Below are 21,307 nucleotides of genomic sequence, written 5' to 3' on the forward strand. Positions count from 1 at the left end.
TTACCTGAGAATATTTCTTATTACTTATCAAACTTTTATTTATCAAATTAAACAGTGCTGCAGTCTCTACAAAATAATTTAATTTAATGTTATTAAATTGATGTTATATCGAGTAGTAAACAGAAACCAAGGAAATCCTATTATCATATGGCCAGTGAACAAAAACTGGTATTTATGCAAACATACTGTAAAATTCCTATAAATCTTCAAAAATATACTTATGTTGTCTTATAAAATAGGAAAAAAATCTAAGGTAAATACCAAGATTTCATTTTTATTTCATAAAAAATATTCAAGTAAAATTCTTTGCCACAAACACATAAGAGTTAACCAGCGGTGAGAAAATGTAAAAAATACCAGTTTCTACCTTGGGAAAGTTATGACGTCTATTTTATTAGTCGTGATGTCTAATTCCTATAAAAAGATTAAATTTTTCTTGTCATAATGACATCTTGAAAAACCTACATAGCCTCACCCCTGTCAACTATACTATAACACATGACATAAACTCCCCATTCAGAATATTTTTGTACTAGAAAGCAGGTAGTTCACATTCTGATAAAGAGCAAAAGACAAGTGCTTTATTATGAGAACTATTCAAGTAAAATTTCAGTGTGCACCAGTGAAAATGAATAAAGATTTGCATCATTTTTCTTTGAATGAACACTAGGTTAAAAAGGGGCTACACAATTTGTTTTTTCCAAACACCATCTCTTGCTAAGGCAAAATACACTTCATTTTAGAACAGAACTGTTACAGAAGAAAGCTACATCACAGGACAGTACAGAATGTAAAGTTCGCCCTAGTCTGGAAGCCATTATGGAATGGCACATGACCTGCACTTAGAGCTTCCTAACGTAGGTTAGAATTACAGTATTTATCACAGCTTTATTTTCCTTTAAACTGATAAAATTTGAATACACTTTCTATTTCTCAGGAGTGTGCAGATGGGGCCCATATGTTGATATTACAGTAATTACAACATTAAATAACATTGCACAGTCAACCTCCAAGGCTAATTCAATATAAAATAACAAGTATTAAAATGTACCTTCATAGTGGTTTTACATCGCATATATCACTAATTATGAAAAGAAAGTAGGCAAATGCCCAGTTACAAAGCTGCACATTATAGGCATAATGATGTGGAATAAATACAAGAAATCTGGAAAAATATTAAAAACAAATAGACTACATGGGGACAAACTGAACAACCACATAAGCATAAATCAATAATATATACTGCTATAAATAGTATGTTCTGCTCAAAAGTCTCTTAAGTACTTACAGATATTACTGTGTCAGGGGTGGATGAGGAGGATGGGAGGAGAATGAGGCAAATGTTCCCAATGCCAGTTAATTCCTGAGGTGGCATTATTTCTTAACTGATGCATTGATCAACACTGTAAAGATGAGTTTGTGCTATGAAACAGTCCCAGTATTATGTCCGCAATTACAGTGCGGTATCTGGAAGGCAGCAAACCTAAGTGACGTCTTACAATAGCCAGATGAAGTAATGATTCTTTCTAATTTTGCTGCTAGTTAACAGTGGGCCAGAAACACTTTAAAGTCCAAAAGAAATTTGATGTAGGTTAACTTCTTCCCCAGTACTTCTTAGTTAACTCAAAGCAAAGCTATTATTATTTTCATGTACTTTATCAGAAAAATTCTAAGTGCCAACACTGTAAACATTTGTTTCTTTTCAGTTAAACCTTGTTTGATAGCAAGGATAAGAGCAAAGATAAGCAGGAATAATTCTGTGTAAAATTATGCTGATCTATTTACCAGCTTCTGGTTTAAATTTAAATGTGATTTAAAAATAATTTTTAAAAGTCCATGCTACAATTTTAAAGATTATTTCTGTGCACTTTTAATTCTGGACACAGTTTTCAAAATTGCATGATGGAGGTAAGAATTCTAAAAACCCACCAGAATGTAAATAACAGGGAAGAACATTTTCAACTGAAAGCATCAAACATATATTTATGTGCAGAAATCTAGACAACTATACAAGTTTTTAAGCAATCATCTGCTTTATTATACAATTCTATGAACAGAAAATGAACAGAAATACACAATATACTTACCTGTACATGTGAACCTACATTTTTTGCTACAAGTATTTATTATAGTTCACACTGACTTTAATTTTACAGTTCAGAACTATGTATAACCTTATTGCATTAAGGGCAAATACTACATGGGGAGATTCACAGGCCAATCACGTTAGGTAATACCAGTACATTCAAAAACTGTACCTCAGATATGGATGTATCTTCCCTGATTCTGTAAATGTGAGTTTCTTTACAGCTTAAGCTCATTTGCTATTTTAGATGCAATGTTCTTAAAGGCAATAGATGTCCCAGATATTCGCTTGAAGCGGACCCCGTTAAGCGACAGCCGTGGCAACTTGCAGACTTCCATCTCCCACTGCACAAGGCTATCCTGTCTAGCATCGCCATGGACACAGAAGAGCAAAAACCTCTCTTTTTGTTCATAATCACAGTTATTGGCATCTAACACTTTGCGGATTTCTCTCATCATGTCATTGGGGTCCATTGAACTAGTGGTCTTCATGCTCCAGGTGAACCGCAAGGAACGTGGCTTGGAATCTTTACCCTCTTCCTTGTCTCTCTCTTTTGGTTCCCCTGATGTAATTCTGGAATAAGAGGGCAAAGGGGAAGAATGAAAACAAAAATCTCATTCAGCAAAGAAATCTAAACACACACAAAATCAGTGGCATAATTCTAAACACATATAGAAGTGGTCATAATTCAGTGACTAATAAAACTACCCAATTTGCAGACTACCTTCAGGTAGATACAAACATTTATGTCATCTTGCTGTTACAAAAAGAGATTCCAGGACACCATCTGTTTTTACTTTTACTAATATATTCTATCTAAAATGGCATATTTTCTTAAATACATTTGTTTGTGGTAAACAAGTTTGCAGCTAAAAATGAAGAACTTAAAACTTCCTCAGTTCTTTCCATTTTTCTCTTTTAAAGTTTGCAAAAGCAGATTCTTCCTATTCTGCACTTTTATACAAAACAGAGACCACTAGCATTCTGCTTATAAACACATACTTTTGAAATATAAATGAAATTTTCCTTTTGCTATCCTTTTTGGGTAGGAGAAAAACTGGGGACCAGAGAGTAGTAATAGCTAGAGGGATTATTTATATTTGATAATGTTGAGAAAGAATGTTGCGTTGAAGAGAAGCAAAGGCAGTGAGGTCATACCACACATAGGAGTAGAGATGTCAGGTCCTCTAATGGCTTCAATGTTTTGCTAAAGATATCCGAAAAGTAGTCTACAAAGCTCCACATGACCTAAACTCCAATTCCCATCCCAACCCTTCACCTCCTATTGTTTTCCTCCTCACTTATCCTATCAAGACACACTGGCTTCCATGCTACCCCTTGAACATACAATGTATGTTCTTGCCTGATGGCTTTTACACAGGCTGTTCCCTCTGCCAGGAATGCTTTTCCTTCAGGTAGTTGCATGACTAATGCTCTTAATGTATTTCAAGTCTCTGCTCACTTTCTCTATGCAGTCTACTCTAATCAATCATTCCCTTGCACCCCCAAATCCTATCCTGGCATGGACCATACTGGTTATTCTGCTCTATTTTTTCCTCTATAGTACCTGTCACATTCTAATGTACTATTTAATTCATTTATTATGCTTATTATTTACTGTCTGACTGTATCACTAGATTGTAAATTCTAGGAGGGCAAGGAATTTTGTCTATTTTGTCTACTGACATATATCAGGCCCCTAGAACTGGGCTGGGCACATAGTGAATGATTAACACATATTTATTGAATGAATCAACCTTACTGAACTTTCCTTACTATAGGTTTCCCACAAATAATGTAGAACCAGAAAACCTTTTTCAAATAATCATAGAAAGGTAAAATTATTAGATTATTTATGATTAAGACTCTATGATTAAATTTGTTGAGTAATTATCTAAATATAGATGTTATAATTTTAACTTGTTAACCTTTCTCACATGTACTTTAAAGAAATGATATCTATGTATATAGGTATAGACATGTACTTTAAAAGTTTATAACCCACTACATAAATATTTTGGATTTATATACATTTTATATCAAAATTATTATATAATATATATTCATATATACATTTATATGTGTTTTCCTCCATTCCTAGGTATCCCCAATGCTCTGCAAATTATGCAACTTGAGAAAATAAGGAAGTAAGAAGAGAAAATAAATTTCTGAAGACTATTAAATAAGTGTGAACAGTATTTATTTCAAAGTCTCTATGATTCTCTTTTTGCTTATTCAATCTAAGCCACTATAGCACAGGCCTCTATGGGTGCACAGATCCAACCAGAGTCATTTCAAGACCACATGTACAACTCAGGTTATGCAATCAGCATGCTAGGGTTGTAAGGGACCCAAGAGATCACTTGATCAAACACTCATTTTAAAAACAGAACTGATGGCTAGGAAGTTAGGTTATTTTTCTAAGGTCACAGAACTAATGAGTTGAAAAGCCAAGGCTAGAAATCAGGTGTTTTATTTCAAGTCTAGTTTTCCTGCCATTCCACAAAGGAAGCCTGGTGCCCTTAAGACAACAGGCACACAGACTGTTTTCCTACATGCACTCAAAGGCATCATCTGTTGTAACACTAACAGTAGAAAGCTCCTGGCAATGCTGACACTACAGGAACAGCTGGCATTTACTGAGCACTTACTAGGAGCCAGGAACTGTCCTAAATGTCTCACATGTATTAGTTAACTCATTTAGCCCTCCGCAACAATCCTAGGAGGCAGTCAGAATGAGGAAATGTGGGCACGAAGAGTTAGAGCAACTTCCTAGAGTCACATGGCTAGGTGAGCGGTAGAACACAGCTCAAACCCATGCAGTCTGGCCGGAGAGCCTGCGCTTTCCCCCATCATGCCCTGCCATCTCTCGGATATGCAGAACCTCATTAGAACTGGTTCAGTCCCACCTATGCTCCACTCTGTGTCTTCATCTGTAAAATGGATACTTTCCACCTGGTTTTTGTGAGGACTTATAGATAGTAGATATTTAATAAATTTGTTCAAAAGCTAAAAAAACAAAACCCAGCAACAACCCAACAAAAACAAACGGAACACATAGCGACATTAAAAGGATAAAATGCATGCAAATTAATTGCAGTATCAGCGGCCACCAGTGACACTACATGCTATTAAATGCCTCAGACAGGAATGTAGTGTAAAAGACAGGAGGAGGTGTAAGAAGGGGACACAAATGATGATGAAATGAGGGAGGAGCTATACCCCAAAAGTACTTCGTGCTCCTTTAACAGTCAGAGAAAGTGAAAAATATTTGTCCCGCTTCTCTTTGGCTTCCCACCACGGTGACTCAGGTACCCCGCTCAATAAAGAAAACAGTTCAACTATTATAACTAAACACAAGCATAGCACAGTTTGTAAAAAAAGACTACATGGGAATGCTTACTAAAGTTTTCCAAAGCTCATTATGTTTTATATTTCAAACAATTTTAAAAAGTAGAAATTGAGGTTTCTGTTCAGCTGATCAAAAATCATTCTTGAATGAAGCCAGGGCATTTGTCCTACTGAGAAACTGCTTGTCACCGTCTAAGAGTTATACTGTATCCCTCAATGCTGGTGTACACTCAAAATAATCTTAATGCTTTTGTTTCTTAAATCCCCCATTTATACATATGAACACAAGTTCTAATACGGCATTAATGTGGTCCCCAGACCAGCAGCATCAGGGCCTCGCCCTCCCGGCAAAGCACACGCCCCAGGTGTGGAACTCAGTCATCTGCTCTGTCAAGCCCTCCACCTGATTCTGACTGGGCTCAAGTCTGGGACCAGCTGTAAGAACAAATACCCAAGCACTGCTCAATGTCAAAAAACCATAAGGTACATCAGGATGGGAGCTTTTAAATGTGGCCTGCAACTGAATACTCACTTAAAATATACTACTAATATCAAGTCTTCCTCCATATTTGGGTTCCTCAGTGTTCTGTTATTTGACTACAACTAAGTTCACTTACATCATTTTAGCGAGAAAGGGATCAATATGTTTCAATCTATTAATTCTTCTGCTAAAACACATTTTGTAGGACAGGAAGGCTATTTCTTTACAAAGCATACAATTCAAAATGATGTTCAGAAAACACAAACCTAAAGTTAATTAGCTTAAACTTAATTAAAAGCTAGGCAACATTAGGAAAGCCCACCCCACCCAATATAAAAATTTTAAATATACATGCTCTCTAGTTTTTCGTCTATTCACGCTAGTTCAGTGCTCTACGTATTTCCAAAGTACGTTTTCATTCTCGGGGACCTAGCAGCGAAGCAGCTGAGTGGCTCCTCACCTTGAGGTGTCGGTTCTGCCACTGGCCTCGCCTTCACTTGGATCCCTCAAAACAAAGTGAAGGTTGAGATTTAATAAGAGTGAGAAATATATCAAGAAAACCTACATCTAAAATGATTTAAAAATTAACTTAGTAAGCACACTTCTAACATGACAGTTTTCTTTTACTAGTCAGTCTAATACTATTTCTTGCTTTTCATCAGAACCATACAACTGTATTTATTGAGCGTCTACTGCGTATTGTCATAGAGATGCTAGCTGACAGTGTAGGATTTTTTTAACATGACTTTCAATTCCTAGCCATGACTTTAAAGTCACAATTTATGTGTTGATTTAGTTTAGTTCAATCTAAAGTTACAACTATTTAATAATTATTGACAAGATCTGAATTCATATTTGTTATTAAACATTAATTCTAGTAGTCGCTCAATTTAGAAAATATATAAATCAACCTTGGAGTTAGAAATAAAGCTCAACACATTAATAAGTATTTCTGAAAATAAATACCAATTTTTAAATAAGCAATTAACTTATTTCAGAAGTTATACTAATGGTTCATGCACATGATAAACTATTACAGCAAACCAACAACTTATCCAGGCAGGTCAGTCTAAAACATGAAATCAATCTTAAACAGAAACATTGATCTTACCTGGATAGCCACCTGTGATGTAAAAACGGGGAAAACTCTACCAGTTGTCCTTTTGTTGAATGTAATATTTTTAAGCCTACCAAAACTTAACTACTTTGTCATTTTTAACAATAATATTTTCATAAGAGTATCAAGTTATATACCAGTTTAAATATATTAAGAGATGGCTTGTGATAGAGGCAAACTACTATTAAATAGCTGGGAACAATGACCAACTTGAACTCTCAAGTTAATGTTTTCTCAATGTCTTAACCATTCCAGAAACATTTATATTGTTTATGTAGAATGAATGCATAGGAATAAAATTAGTAACACTATCCTCAACCCCCAAATTAATAAAACACATCCACACACTAAGCTCTAAAACTTCAACTGGTGTTTAAAAATATGAATGCCTTATGCTTCTCAGTGTCTTTAACTCTAGGCCTTTCTTGACAAACAACATATTGTGTAAAAACCACTTTCCAACCTGAACCAGAAAGGATAGTAGGGTGTATTCTCATATTCAAATGCAGTTTCTTAAATTTCTATTTTTAATAATCGGCATTTCCATTGAGAAGTATAATAAAAAATTCAATGCCTACTACTCAAATCTATTTTTATTATAGCACATCAAAATAAAACATTGAAATGTACATTTCAGCTACATGTTGACATACTGATAATAAGGGCAGTCCACCGATTGGGTAAGAGATAGTAATGCTATTGATTCCTGCTGAGATGAGACTCGTTTCATAGGAAGGGGCATCCATCCCACTAGACTTTTCTGTCCTATTTATACTCTGCATTGTAAATCACTGTTGGCAGGCACGTATTTCACTGCCACTGAACTTCAGGTATAGGAATGGAACACTCCCTAGACTCTACTTCTCCCACTGTAATTGCTGAAACAGTGACGCCTCAGCACGTTGCTCCCCATACCCTGTTCCTGCTGTCCTGGACGCCACTGGGGACACTGACTGGAACAATCCTGTCCAGTGAGTGCGTAGCCACAATGGGACAGCTGGGGCATTAGGAAGCATGGCTGGCTGTGACAGCATTTGCAGCACAGCATGACTCGCCAACACTTACAACTTAAAAAAGCCAAATATCACATAGATGGCATTATGTAATCAATTGAACTAATTTGGCTACTTTCTAGGTAAGAATGAGTTATGTTCTAGCTCTAAAAAATCATAAGGTTTGATATAATCTCCAGTTTACACAGTAGTTATACAGAACCTATCCAAAGCAAATGGTTCTAAATGCTTTTTAGACTTCTCAACAGTACATGTACATCCTCCCTTCCTAACTGGGAAGTTCTTTCCTAAGACCATTAAAAGCCTCTCTCATGTGGTCATTTCAGTGTACTGCCTTCTTACTATCAAGGGAACTAGTAACTGGCTTCTTTTTTATAATAATGATTTGCAAATACATGAACGATTAACTCTGAATTATTCTTATCCTTCCCCTCTTAAAGCTCAGCAACCCAAATGTCTTTACTTTTTTCCAAATAAAATTGTTTTTTCATCCTTTTAAGCATTTAGTGGCACATCAGCTTCACTGGCCCCAAAGTCTGTGAGGTGTCAGCGCCCCACGAGTACCCCCAGCTGTGGTGCTGGCCGCACGGGGCTATCAGTGTGTGGGCTCCATGTCTCCAGGCTCTAGGCACAGAAGAGGGGGGAAGGCAAAGGGAACAGAGAGAAAGGCAGGGCTTGAACCCATGGTGAATGCCGAAGAAGAGACTTGTGGGAAGGGCTGAGAGCTGGGCTGAGAATATTAGATAATAAGGCTGCAGTATCTCCTGGGCATTGGGAAATTCCCTAGTTTATCTCCAAGCCTCCCAAAAAGTTCAATATGCGCAAATGCAGAAAGATCAATGGCTTTTCCAGTCTGTCAGCTGCTGAAGAACTCGGCAGATTCATTCCTGGTACGGAAACCAGTGCTTTCCTGGTCTTCCTGTACTAAGTCATCTGTGGTGTATTACATAGCCCAGTCTCAAGCTACAAATTGCTGCATAAGGGAATACCTTGTGTGCTGCAGCGGATACATTCTTGTAAAGCTAAAGCTGTTCACATGGTGACAAGTGACCTGGAGGAGAACTGAGAATTTTTTTCTCTTCTCTAACCAAATCCAGAGTTAATGAAAATATGTTAAAAATAAGACATTAAAAAGCCCTGCCAAATTGCTAACAAAGGGGAGCAAACAATCTCCTCCCTCCCTTCTCCCCCAACCCAAAAAAGCCCTATACTAAATGATATTGTTCAAACTTTAATGAGTGCATGGTGGAACTGCAGAAGCTTACATGCCAGCTCCCCTGAGAAGCCAGCTCTGAGCACCCTGATTCGCCCAACTTATTCTCCATTTCAGGACCTGCTTCACTCAGAGCACTTACCCCAGAATTTACTATAACTTTGTTTGTTTTTAAAATTGTCTTCCACACTATTCATCTATTCATTCAGTAAGTGTTTACTGAATGCCCTATTATGTGTCATAGCAGGTACTCACCATTCAGCACAAAACAAAGCAAGAAAACAATGAAATCCCTGCTCTTGGGGAGCTCATCTTCTAGTTGGGGAGATATACAGTAAGCAACAATAAGCAAACAAGTGCAGCATATACACTATTCCACATGTGCTAGGTGCTCTGGAGAAGAGTAGATCAGGGAAGGGAGTGTTGGGAAGAAGAGGCTGGGGTTTTACGAGCGGGCTGAGGAAGGAGCTTCGGCAGAGACCTGGAGGAGGTGTATGGGGGGAGGATTCCAGGCGGAAGGAAAAGCAAGTCCAGAATCCTGAACAGGCGTGCCCGGGGCACTCCAGGGCAGTCAGACGCCCACTGTGTTTAGCGTGGAACGAGCAAGTGGGGAGTGGGAGATGAGGTCAGAACAGATGGGCGGCTAGAATATGCAGGGCCTTGGGGGCCACTAGGGGGGCTTTCAATTATATTCTGAGCAAAATGAAAGCAAGTGAGCCTCACACTGTTGAAAAGAGAACAGGACAAGGGCAGAAGCCAGGAGACCTGTTAGAAGGTGGAAGATTAATAATGGTTTAGATTATGGAGGCAGAGGTGGGAGCAATGGAAGCAGTTAAATTCTGGAAATAATGTGAAGGCAGAGCAACCCAATTTGCTAACGGAACTGATGTGTGGTATGAGATCAGGGGGAGTCAAGGATAAGTCAAGGCTCACAGTCTGAGCAACTGGAAGGACGGCATTGATATTCCTAAAATGGTGAAGAGTGAGGGAAGGACAGGTTAGATAGGGATATCTAACCTGAAGAGGATAGGGAGTTGAATTCTGGACACACTCTGTTTGAGAGCCTATTATATATCCAAGCAGAGAGGCTGAGTAGGCAATTGGATATATGAGTCTGTAGTTAAAAGGAGAGACCTGGGCTAAAGATACCAGTTTGGGAGTTGGTAATATAAGGCGGAATTTAATGCCATGAGGCTGAGTGAGATCACCAAGAAAGTGAGGCTATCCAGAGAGGAGAATGTGTCCCAGTACTGGGCTCTCTGGGGCAGCCTGATAATTAGAGGTCATGGGGAAAGGCAAGGGGACCTGAAAAGAACCAGTAAAGGAGCCTGGGAAAGGATAGCTAGTTTTGAGTTAGGAGGAAAACCAGAAGTCAAGTGAGGAAGATGTTTCAACTGTGTAGAATGTCGCAAAATAGTAAGTTGCTTACAGAAAGGAAGGGGCCATGTATAGTCTCACCATGTAGAGTGCTGTATCAATAGCACCTAGTAGAGGGCCTAGCACATAGTAGGTCTACATACTTGTTAAATGACTATATGACCTTCAGCCTAAACTCCCAGCAGACTGCCTCTATGGCACTTTGTTGCTTGCACATCCTGTCCTGACTTCTTGTCCAGTGCTTCTTATTATGTTCTCTCTAGAATCTATATTTTTATTGCAAAGAGAATTATTTTGTGCAGTGCTTAGTGTACAATCAGCAATCAAGCACTAAACACTACCTTATTTTCCTTCACTTTAAAACTAACCCTGGCTCAACCATGAGAAAGTATCACATTTTAAAAATGGCTTTAAATAGCCCAATTCCAACAGCAGAAACTACTGGTGGCCTAACTTACATACCCTGCAGATGGTCAGCCAGCAATACTGCCTAAGTTCATGCTGCTCTGTTGTGAGCTTTTCAGTCTTAGTCTATTCAAGCTGTCATGCTGCACAGCAATTGCCCAGTTGGTACAAATCATCATTTGAGATGATTAGAAATTGATGCTGGATTTGCGCATTTCAAGTTTTAAATTCAGCTGTGTTATCCTGGGCAAAGTAATCCATGAACTCAGTCCATAAATAGTGCCATAAAAAGGCAAGAGACTAAAGCTTCTGCTTCTCTATTCCACACCCACTCTGAATCCTGGGCACATGAATAACATTAAAAACTAAGTATTTAATTTTTTTTAAAGCGGGTGTAATCATTTCTTACCCATAACTTATCTGCTCCAACAACTATGTGGCAGGGAGCTTTAGCAACCCCCCAAGACAGGAAAGGCTGGGCCTTCCTCCGGCCCCCCCGGCATGCTCCCTGCACTTCCCCGTCAGCACACATTCTGTCTGATATCACGGCTAGCTGTCCACGTGAGTGCTTCTGTCAGGAGTGGGTGAATCTGGAGGGTACAGATGTGCTCTTACTCGTCTTTGTATTCTGTGTAGCACCTGGCACAGTGCTTTGTACCTACAGGACATTAGCAGGCTTTTCTAGGACCTAATAACAGATCAAATTATATCAACCTGTGTTGTGTTTGGCAACTTGTACAATCAATTTCTACTGTATACTTATGCTTACTTTTAGAAAACAGTACATTTTTACTATTTACCAGTTTACTATACTTGTATTCATTTTGTATTTACTGAGTTTTGATGGTAAGATTTTATGACATTAAATTAGATGAGTAATCTATGGGACTGCAGTACATAGGATTTTTATGAAAGAAAAAGGTAAACTACAGTATTAGTGAGCAATTTAAAAGTATTTTTAAGATAAGAAATATTCTTTGAAGGATACATAGAAACATATTCAATTCCATTTTATAAATCGAGTCTTTTACATAGGGGATAATCTTTTTGTTAAAACATGTTTTTAATGTCAACTTTTGCCCTTTCCACTCTATTTTATAGAATTTTATAATTCCCCCTTTTTCCATTATCTTTCTCTCTCAAGGCAAAAGACTTTCTGGTCTTCCTTATTTTTCTTTCAAATTCCTGTAAAAGAGCAGCCCTAATGAGATGTCTTGGCACCATTTTGGAAAATCACTATAAAGATTAACTAAAAGAAAAACAAGTTTCTTTTATAATTCCTAGAGGAAACAAAACACCATGCTCACTGGTACTGACCTGCGAACGAATTTGGATGTTATTTTGCTTATTATACCAGTTGACGTTCCCCTTCTGGCGTGTGCAAAGGCACCTGTTTCATGGGAAGGTGAAGCAGGTGGCCCATTGTAAGCAGCGCTGCGACGTTCCCGAAGCTGTTCACCATGAAAAGTGCTTCGGCTTGAACTCCCCCGGGGAAAGCGGGTTCGGTCTGGAGTGGAGGCACTAATACTGTGAGCAGATGGGGAGGCAGCAGGCACTCTCTGGGTCGGACTGTTGGGACAAATTAAGATATATTATTCAGAATAAGGACAGAGAAAGCTTTCATCATGCTAAAAACTAGAAAAAAATTGCTCTGGCTACTTTTATTTGGGCCTATTTTATTTGTTCACCTTAGATACAGGATGCATGGGGTAATCACAGAGGGATACAATTTCAGTTTGAAACTAAATGCCTTCTATAAAAATTTGTTACTGAAGATTAAATTACTGACACAGATATAAAGGTAAATACTCTTTAGTATCAGGTATGCCCCAAACTAGAAGCACCACACACATTTTTTACTATTCTCTTAAACCATTCAGCAAAGTGGAACACAAATTTTATTGTTTACCTAAAAGCATTTGAATAGAATCATGTCCTATTTATAATTTAGAGCTCAGTGTAGCAAAATGCTAATGACACCACTGATATGATTAGCAAACCTATCAAAGATGTTCCTGAGTTTGAGAAATCCTGACATAGACAAACACTAGAAAAATAGTCTTAAAATTTTATACCTGAATGGACTCTTTGAGATCACTTGTTTCACTGACAGGGAAACTAAAAGGCCAGTTTTATCAAGTACAAGTAACTGGCAGGAGCCAGGACAATTACCCAGAGGTTTCGATCCCCAGTCTCATACTTTTTTGTTTTTAAATCATAAAACTCACTTTACCTAAATAATAATAAGCAGCAATACTTTAAAATCCTTAAAGAAAATTCCTCTAGAAAATGAATTAAATTATAAGCAACATTTTTGAAAACAGCTAGGGATGTAGTTAAGTTTAAAATTCAACTCTTCCTCTGTCGCAATCACTCATCTTTCCCAAAAGCTATTACTGTGAGGGTGCCTATCATGGAGTTTAATATGGTGCTACATTTTTAAGAATTCTGAACAAACAGACTGAAATGCAGCCAGCACATTACCCAGGCCGGTAAGCTTCTGAGCTGTCTTTAATGGTTGGCAGTGTGACTTTGACAGGATGGCCAGAAGCAGACATGGACTTCTGGTGGCGGGGTCGTGCTGAGGGGACAGCAGAGGCCACAGCAGGGCCTGCAGAAGAAAGGCTACTCGCGGACATCTCCGTAAGGCTTTCAACAGAAAGTAGTCGAGAAGACAACCATGGAAATGTAAAAAAGAAGAAAAGTTGAAGTTTACTAAAATTTAAGAACTAGATTTTTAAAAATCTAAATTGACTAATAACTAATTCAGTTTTCATGACTGAAACTCTTAGAAGTTAACATTAGTGGCATTAGTGAGTAATAAAACAAATTCTTGTTAAAAATGTAGGGTGAATTTACCACCATCTTCCATGGAAAAGCTCTCACACACACTTGCTCTGTGTATGTGGATCTGTGAAGGTGTGAATTATTTTTAGGGATAAAACAGTTATGACTGGAGACATTTTTCGCTTTCCAAAAATCAGTTTGCTGTGATGTGCTGCTGTGGTTCTCTGTTCATTATGCAGGAAGAACCCATAACTACAGCAGAAACACTCTCTCTGGAAACATCAGAACACTTTTAGATCGTATCATTAATCAATAGGTGAGCTGTTATAGGTTAAATGAGCTGCAGATTAGGACTTGGTATAGAAGGAATAATAAATTGGAAATCAATTCCCAACTTTTCCCAAGCCCAAAGGATCTCATGTCTAAGGAAGAGACATTTACCTTTCTAAGCCTCATAATAACACATACTTTACATGTCTGTTAATCGCAAGGAAGCAAATGAAGAATGGTCTGTTCAGTCTATTGAAATGACTATGGATGGAACTAAGAACAGAATTTTATTTTGCCCTGTATCAATGAAGAGTCTTTACAACCCATGATGAAAAGAAGTTAAAAATTTTAAAGAATAATAAAAATAATATGACTTATCATTATTTAAAATAAAATATACTGAGATTGTACAGTTTCAGTGACTAGCTGAGATGGCCACATTTCTGTAGAGGAAGGAAAAATAAGGCTTTCATTATGTGGGTACAGTAATGACTCGATGTGAAGGGGAGAGGGTAGGAGGCGAGGAGGAAGCAGCAGGTATACAGAGAGGAAGATTCAAATTATAAACACCAGGTCAGGACGGCAAGAGCTGCTCTGTTACAGGGGAATACTTACTATTAGATTGTATTTAAGATTTTCAGGTTAAGAGATTTACTTCTCGTTTTCCCTAAATATTTTCTCATCCTTCCATTCTGGTACAGAAGGGAGATGCCTCATAAGAATGGCTGGTTGCAGTCTTACTATTTTGTATTTCCTTTCTTCTTGACCGGCTCAGCTACACGACTCTGGGCAAAAGCACTGATGCTGAACAACGACAAAGGCTGTATCACTTGGCACTATGCCATTTACCTGCTGTCTTTTCCATTCTGCAGTGCTGTGTATCGATCTGTGGTCCTTTCACAGACATAGGTGTTCCTTCTTGCCATGCTACCTCCAGGATATACAGTGTTCTTTAAGAAGGAAAAAAGAAGTCATTTTAAAATTCTAACTATAGCTGTGGAAGGTCAAAGAAAGGAATTTAAGCTGCAAATGACTTTGAAAATAATCTATGGTAGAATTTTAATTTATCAGAATCTTACATAAGCAAGCTCTCTCTCCAACTGCAGGAGGAAAAGGCAAAGCATAACCAGCTCACTGCCTGTAACAGCAGCAGGCAGTTGTTTGGAAGCAACAAGAAAGCAGGGCTTTCATTTTCTCCTTTGTAAGCTGGTGGTAGGGAGAGAGGCAGGGGAGTGCTATAGGCAGCTTTATGGGGCTAGGATCGAGAGACAATGCCACACTAAATACCATCCCAAACGGGAAACCGGCAGTGAAGATGGTGGGCCCACTAGAAGCCTATGGCTTGCCATTCTTCCCTGCTTGGGAAACCCCCAGAACCAATGGTAATGTTAAGGAGACTGAAGCTCCAGGTTCAAAGGCATGCCCAGCTGAGGCCACCAGCAATATGAAGTACCGCTCTGAGAATATGCCCTCGTTTCAGGTTTTAGCCAGGAGGCAAGCCAAGTCTGAGAAGCTCTGGAGAAAAGAAAAGAATAAGCACAAAGGATGGAATCCCCTTACCATGAGAAAGCCTCTTCTTACTGAGCGCTCAGCCACTGATCTATAACCACTCTAGTTGTGCCTACCTATATCTTGACTAGTACTAAAGTACAGAGGAATTAATTTTCAAAAGGGATAAAATACCTTTCTGTTTAATCCTTATTCAAATAGAAAAACTTTTCTGTATTTTTGGTTAGTCCAGCTTTCACTATTCTTTAAAACACATAATTAGCTTAAAATGTATTTATTCATGAGGGCTGCAAAGTTAATAGATATCCTTAAATTAAGTTTGGAGAGGCAAAAAAAAAGCCTCATATAAATAGAACTGTGAACAAAATTTAAAGTTTTCAATAGCACAGATTCCTAGGTGGAAGGAATTGTCACCAGTTACATAAAAAAGATAAATGAAAAACTATAAAAGTATGTAGCAAAACAGGCTCAGATTATTAAAAACATTTTTTAGGTTAGATACTGTCTATGTTAAATGAAGGCAAAGAAAACAGGTTTGATTATGGATAAATCTATTAGGAAATGAATTTCCATTAAAGTTCTTAAAAAACTAGAAATGTAATCTGTATTTTATGGTTAGAAACACATTGTTTCACTACCTGCTTTCCCAGCTAACAAGTCTTAGCATCTATCCATGTCAGTCAGCATTAAAACAGCCATACCCATATGCGATCTTTTCTTTTAACCAATAAATCCCTCATTTTTTAATATTTCCTGTTTGTTCTTACTGTCTACTGAGGAGGTTTAATTGCCTAGAGAAACTGGAGATTAAAAAATCTAGAGAAAAAGATCCACAAATTAGTAATAGAAAGTAAGGAAAAAATCCCAGAAAATTATTAAAACTACAAGAAGATTACTAAATGACTGCAACATCACTCAAGAGACACCAAATGCAGCAATATAAGAATGCTCACTTGGGATGCTTTCACTGTTTTAGTAGACTTGTGAACAAATTCCCCATCAAATGTTTCCAGCTATTTTCAGTATCACTATTTTGCTTCTCAAAGTGAGAGGAGAACAATTTGTTCTTTAAAACTGTATCTTCTGGGTTCCTGATCCTCACGTGCTGCCTCCCTGCCTCACCCCTTTGATGATGACTCAGGTGCACCATCAGCCTACAGTTTTTCCCCCACATTCTATTTCCCTGGGGAAACTCAGGTAACGATTACCCAGAAGTTAACTTCTAGAAATGGAGTCTCACTGATTCCATGTGGTATAAGTTCGTCTACAAAATTAACCTTTAGAATTGACCTTCTTAGATCAAATTACAAAGCTCTGGTGACTGCTAAGCTAGTAAGGCTCTTTCAGTTTAGAACTTGGGGACCAGGTAAAAAACACCCTCACAGACCTTTTTCTAGCTTGGCAACTTCTCTTTAGTAGATATATAAATTTTTCTGCATTTCACAAGAAAGAAATCCTATACACAACTCCTTTGGGCTTATTTTATACTAAAGCGATTGTATTTTATAGAATTATACCATAATTTTTATGTAAAATATTTTATAATTATTATAGCATTCTTCATCTTTGGGAGTCTCCCTGAAAGAAGTAATACTTCCTTTTCCTTACTTGAAAAAAGGGTTGGTTAATACTTTTCTTAGAAGACATAAAATTTTATATTTTATATTGTTTACATGTCATAATACTGAAAAACATATTTACAAGTTTTATTGTCTTTTTGATTAAAAAACTAGCTTAACATATTTGTATCTTCAAAAACTCAACATTTGGTTTCCAACTTTCTAGGCTAGCTGAGAGTTTACCATTAACTTCTACATGCAAGATTTCTTAAAGGGAAAAATACATTTGTTTTTCCTGAATATTATTGCAGAAAAAGTCCTAAGTTTTCATTTATAATCTTTAATAGTTGTGGGTGATAAAAAATAAAACAGATGATTCAGGAAACCAACAAATTTTGCCCACCATTAATCTATTTAACTACTTAACTCAGAATTCTCCCCACAGCTATTAACTGACCATTTTTAAGTAGCATCTGTCAATATCACCATTAAGTCAATATACTAGACTATGATAAGTAATACTGTCAATAGAATCATACTCACAAGAGCTTTAACTATTGGTTAAAAAAAAGGGTTCTGATTTTATAAAAAGCACTATTAAACCACCAAGTTATCTATACATATTAAGGGTGTTATTTCTTTTTTCCATCAGAAGGTAAGAATCCATGCCAAGTCATTTAAACGGATTAGATATTTTCCACTACACTCCATTTTAGAGACAAGTAATAGAATCACTGATAAAAATGTTTATTTGTTCAATAAATATTTTATAATATGACAGAGCCTGGATTCTAAATGCTCAAGTTCCTTCCTCCTGGGACATTACCTCAAAGAAAGGAGATTAAAGCTGTGCATTTGGCTTTTGGGGTCAGCAAACTTTTTCTGCAAAAAGCCAGGCAGCAAACATTTTAGGCTTTGCAGGCCACACCTTTAAAGTCATCTGTAGTCAGGGAAATGTAAATTAAAAACAAAAGGATATCTTTTTTGTTTGTTTTTGCCCCTTAGATGGGCAAAATATTTAGATTGGTAATATCCAGTTACCGATGAACTTGTGGAGACAAAATTATTCCAACCATTAGAATTACTCTGGTAGTGTTTACCAAAAATTTAAATGTGCCTGTTCCAAGGACACATGCATAGCCAATGAGATTTGGTGCTCTAGGTGCACTAGAGGGTGCTGCCTACACAAAGTTATTATTCCATATTATTCATTAGCCATATGAAGTGGCAAAAGAAACTGGTTCAAACCAAAATTCCTCAAACACCAGAAAGAGGGCTCCATGAAACTGAAATCACCAATCTTCTTGGTAAGGATTTAAAATAAAAAAACATAAACATGCTCATGGAGCTATAGAAATAGTATTCAAGATCTCAAGGAGGACTTCAAGAAAGAGACAGAAACTGACAACTCTGCAACCAATCCAAACAGAAGAATATTCACATTATAGGGGTACCAGAAGAAGAAGAAGAGAGAAAAAAGGAAAGAAAGTCTCTTTGAGGAAATAATTGCTGAAAACGTCCCCAACCTGGGGAAGGAAATAGTCTCTCAGGCCATGGAGGTGCACAGATTTCCCAACACCAGGGACCCAAGGAAGACAACAACAAGACATATAATAATTAAAATGGCAAAAATCAAGGACAAGGACAGAGTATTAAAAGCAGCCCAAAGAGACAAAAAAGATCACATACAAAGGAAAACCCATCAGGCTATCATCAGACTTCTCAACAGAAACCTTACAGGCCAGAAAGGAGTGGCATGATATATTTAAGACAATGAAACAGAAGGGCCTCAAACCAAGAATACTCTACCTGGCAAGACTATCATTTAAATTTGAAGCAGGGATTAAACATAAGCAAAAGTTGAGGGAATTTACCTCCCACAAACTGTCTCTAGAGTGTATTTTGGAGGGACTGCTCTAGATGGAAGTGCTCCTAAGGCTAAACAGATGTCACCAGAGAAAATAAAACCACAGTAAAGGAAGTAAAACAATTAATTACTAAGCAAATGCAAAACTAAATCAGCTACCCACAAAGTTAGTAAAGGGATACACAAAGAATACACAATATGACACCTAACATATAAAGGGTGGAGGAGGAAGAAAAAGGAGAAAAAAAAAAGAACCTTTACATTGTGTTTGAAATAGTGTAATAAGTGAGTTAAGTTAGACTGTTAGATAGTAAAGAAGCTGCCCTTGAACCTTTGGTAACCATGAATCTAAAGCCTGCAATGGCAATAAGTACATATCTCTTGATAATCACCCTAAATGTAAATGGACTGAATGCACCAATCAAAAGACATAGAGTTACAGAATTAATAAAAAAAGCAAGCACCATCTATATGCTACTTACAAGACTCACTTCAAACCCTAAGATGTACACAGACTAAAAGTGAAGGGATGGAAAAAGATATTTCATGCAAATAATAGGGAGAAAAAAGCAGGAGCTGCAATACTTGTATCAGACAAAATTGACTTCAAAACAAAGAAAATAACAAGAGACAAAGAAGGACATTACATAATGATAAAGGGGTCAGTCCAACAAGAGAATATAACAATTATAAATATATATGCACCCAATATAGGAGCACCCACTTATGTGAAATAAATAACTAACAGAATTAAAGGAGGAAATAGAATGCAATGCATTCTTTCTAGGAGCTTTCAACAAACCACTCACTCCAAAGAACAGAATATAAGTAAGGAGACAGAGGCATTGACCAACACATTAGAACAGTTGGACCTAACAGACATCTACAGAACTCTCCACCCAAAAGCAAAAGGATACACATTCTTCTCAAGTCCACATGGAACATTTTCCAGAATAGATCACATAGCAGGCCACAAAAAGAGCCGCAGTGAATTCAGAAGGATTGAAATTGTACCAACCAATTTCTCAGACCACAAGGTATGAAAATAGAAACAAATTGTGCAAAGAAAACAAAAAACCCCACAAACACATGGAGGCTTAACAACATGCTCCTAAGTAATGGATCAATAACCAAATAAAAACAGAGATCAAGCAATATATAGAAACAAATGACAACAATAACTCAACACCACAAAATCTGTGGATGCAGCAAAGGCAGTTATAAGAGGAAAGTATATAGCAATACAGGCCTACCTCAGGAAAGAAGAACAATCCCAAATGAACAGTCTAAACTCACAATTAATGAAACTAAAAAAAAGAAGAACAAATGAGGCCCAAAGTCAGTAGAAGTAGGGACATAATAAAGATTAGAGCAGAAACAAATAAAACTGAGAAGAATAAAACAATAGAAAGAATCAATGAAAGCAGGAGCTAGGTCTTCAATAAAATAAACAAAGTAGATAAACCCCTATCCAGACTTATCAAGAAAAAAAGAGTCTACGCACATAAACAGAATTAGAAATGAGAAAGGATCAATCACTATAGATACCACAGAAATACAAATAATTACTAGAGAATACTATGAAAAATTATATGCTAACAAAGTGGAAAACCTAAAAGAAATGGAAAACTTTCTAGAAAAATACAAATTTCTAAGACTGACTCAGAAAGAAACAGAAAATCTGAACAGACCAATTACCAGCAATGAAATTGAACTGGTAATCAAAAAACTACCTAAGAACAAAACCCCCATACCAGATGGCTTCACCACTGAATTTTATCAAACATCTAGAGAAGATCTAATACCCATCCTCCTTAAAGTTTTCCAAAAAGTAGAATAGGAGGGAATACTTCCAAATTCATTCTATGAAATAAATCTACCAAAAATACATAAAAAAGATCATCCATATGATCAAGTGGGATTTATTGCAGGGAGGCAAGGATGGTACAGTTTTCAAAAATCTATCAACATCATCCACCACATCCACAAAAAGAAGGACAAAAATCACATGATCATCTCAATAGATGCCGAAAAAGCATTTGACAAAATTCAACATCCATTCATAATAAAAACTCTCAACAAAATGGGTATAGAGGGCAAGTACCTCAACATAATAAAGGCCATATACTACAAACCCACAGCCAACATTATACTTTACAGAAAAAAGCTAAAAGCTTTTCCTCTAATATCAGGAACAAAACAAGGATGCCCACTCTCCCCACTTTTATTCAACATAGTATTGGAGGTCCTAGACATGGCAATCAGACAACAC

At 37.1% G+C, this 21,307-nt stretch overlaps 1 protein-coding gene across 5 annotated transcripts in view; it reads right to left on the bottom strand.

The window, feature by feature from the left end:
* Window positions 1–559: 559 nt before the first annotated feature.
* MARK1 (microtubule affinity regulating kinase 1) overlaps window positions 560–21,307 on the bottom strand; it is a 140,387-nt gene continuing 119,639 nt past the window's right edge. For 4 of the 5 annotated variants that reach the window (XM_036932180.2, XM_036932200.2, XM_036932190.2 and 1 more), the window contains 5 exons: window positions 14,950–15,050; window positions 13,528–13,692; window positions 12,361–12,612; window positions 6,379–6,423; window positions 560–2,659 (listed from right to left, as the gene is read on the bottom strand). In XM_036932180.2, the coding sequence (XP_036788075.1) occupies window positions 2,305–2,659; window positions 6,379–6,423; window positions 12,361–12,612; window positions 13,528–13,692; window positions 14,950–15,050 (918 nt within the window). In that variant the 3' untranslated portion in view covers window positions 560–2,304. Of the gene's footprint in view, window positions 2,660–6,378; window positions 6,424–12,360; window positions 12,613–13,527; window positions 13,693–14,271; window positions 14,362–14,949; window positions 15,051–21,307 lie in introns of those variants that run through there. The other variant, XM_036932220.2, reaches the window with a different exon arrangement.

This window comes from Manis pentadactyla, chromosome 19 (genome assembly GCF_030020395.1).
Source record: "Manis pentadactyla isolate mManPen7 chromosome 19, mManPen7.hap1, whole genome shotgun sequence".
Classification (NCBI taxonomy): Eukaryota; Metazoa; Chordata; class Mammalia; order Pholidota; family Manidae; genus Manis; species Manis pentadactyla.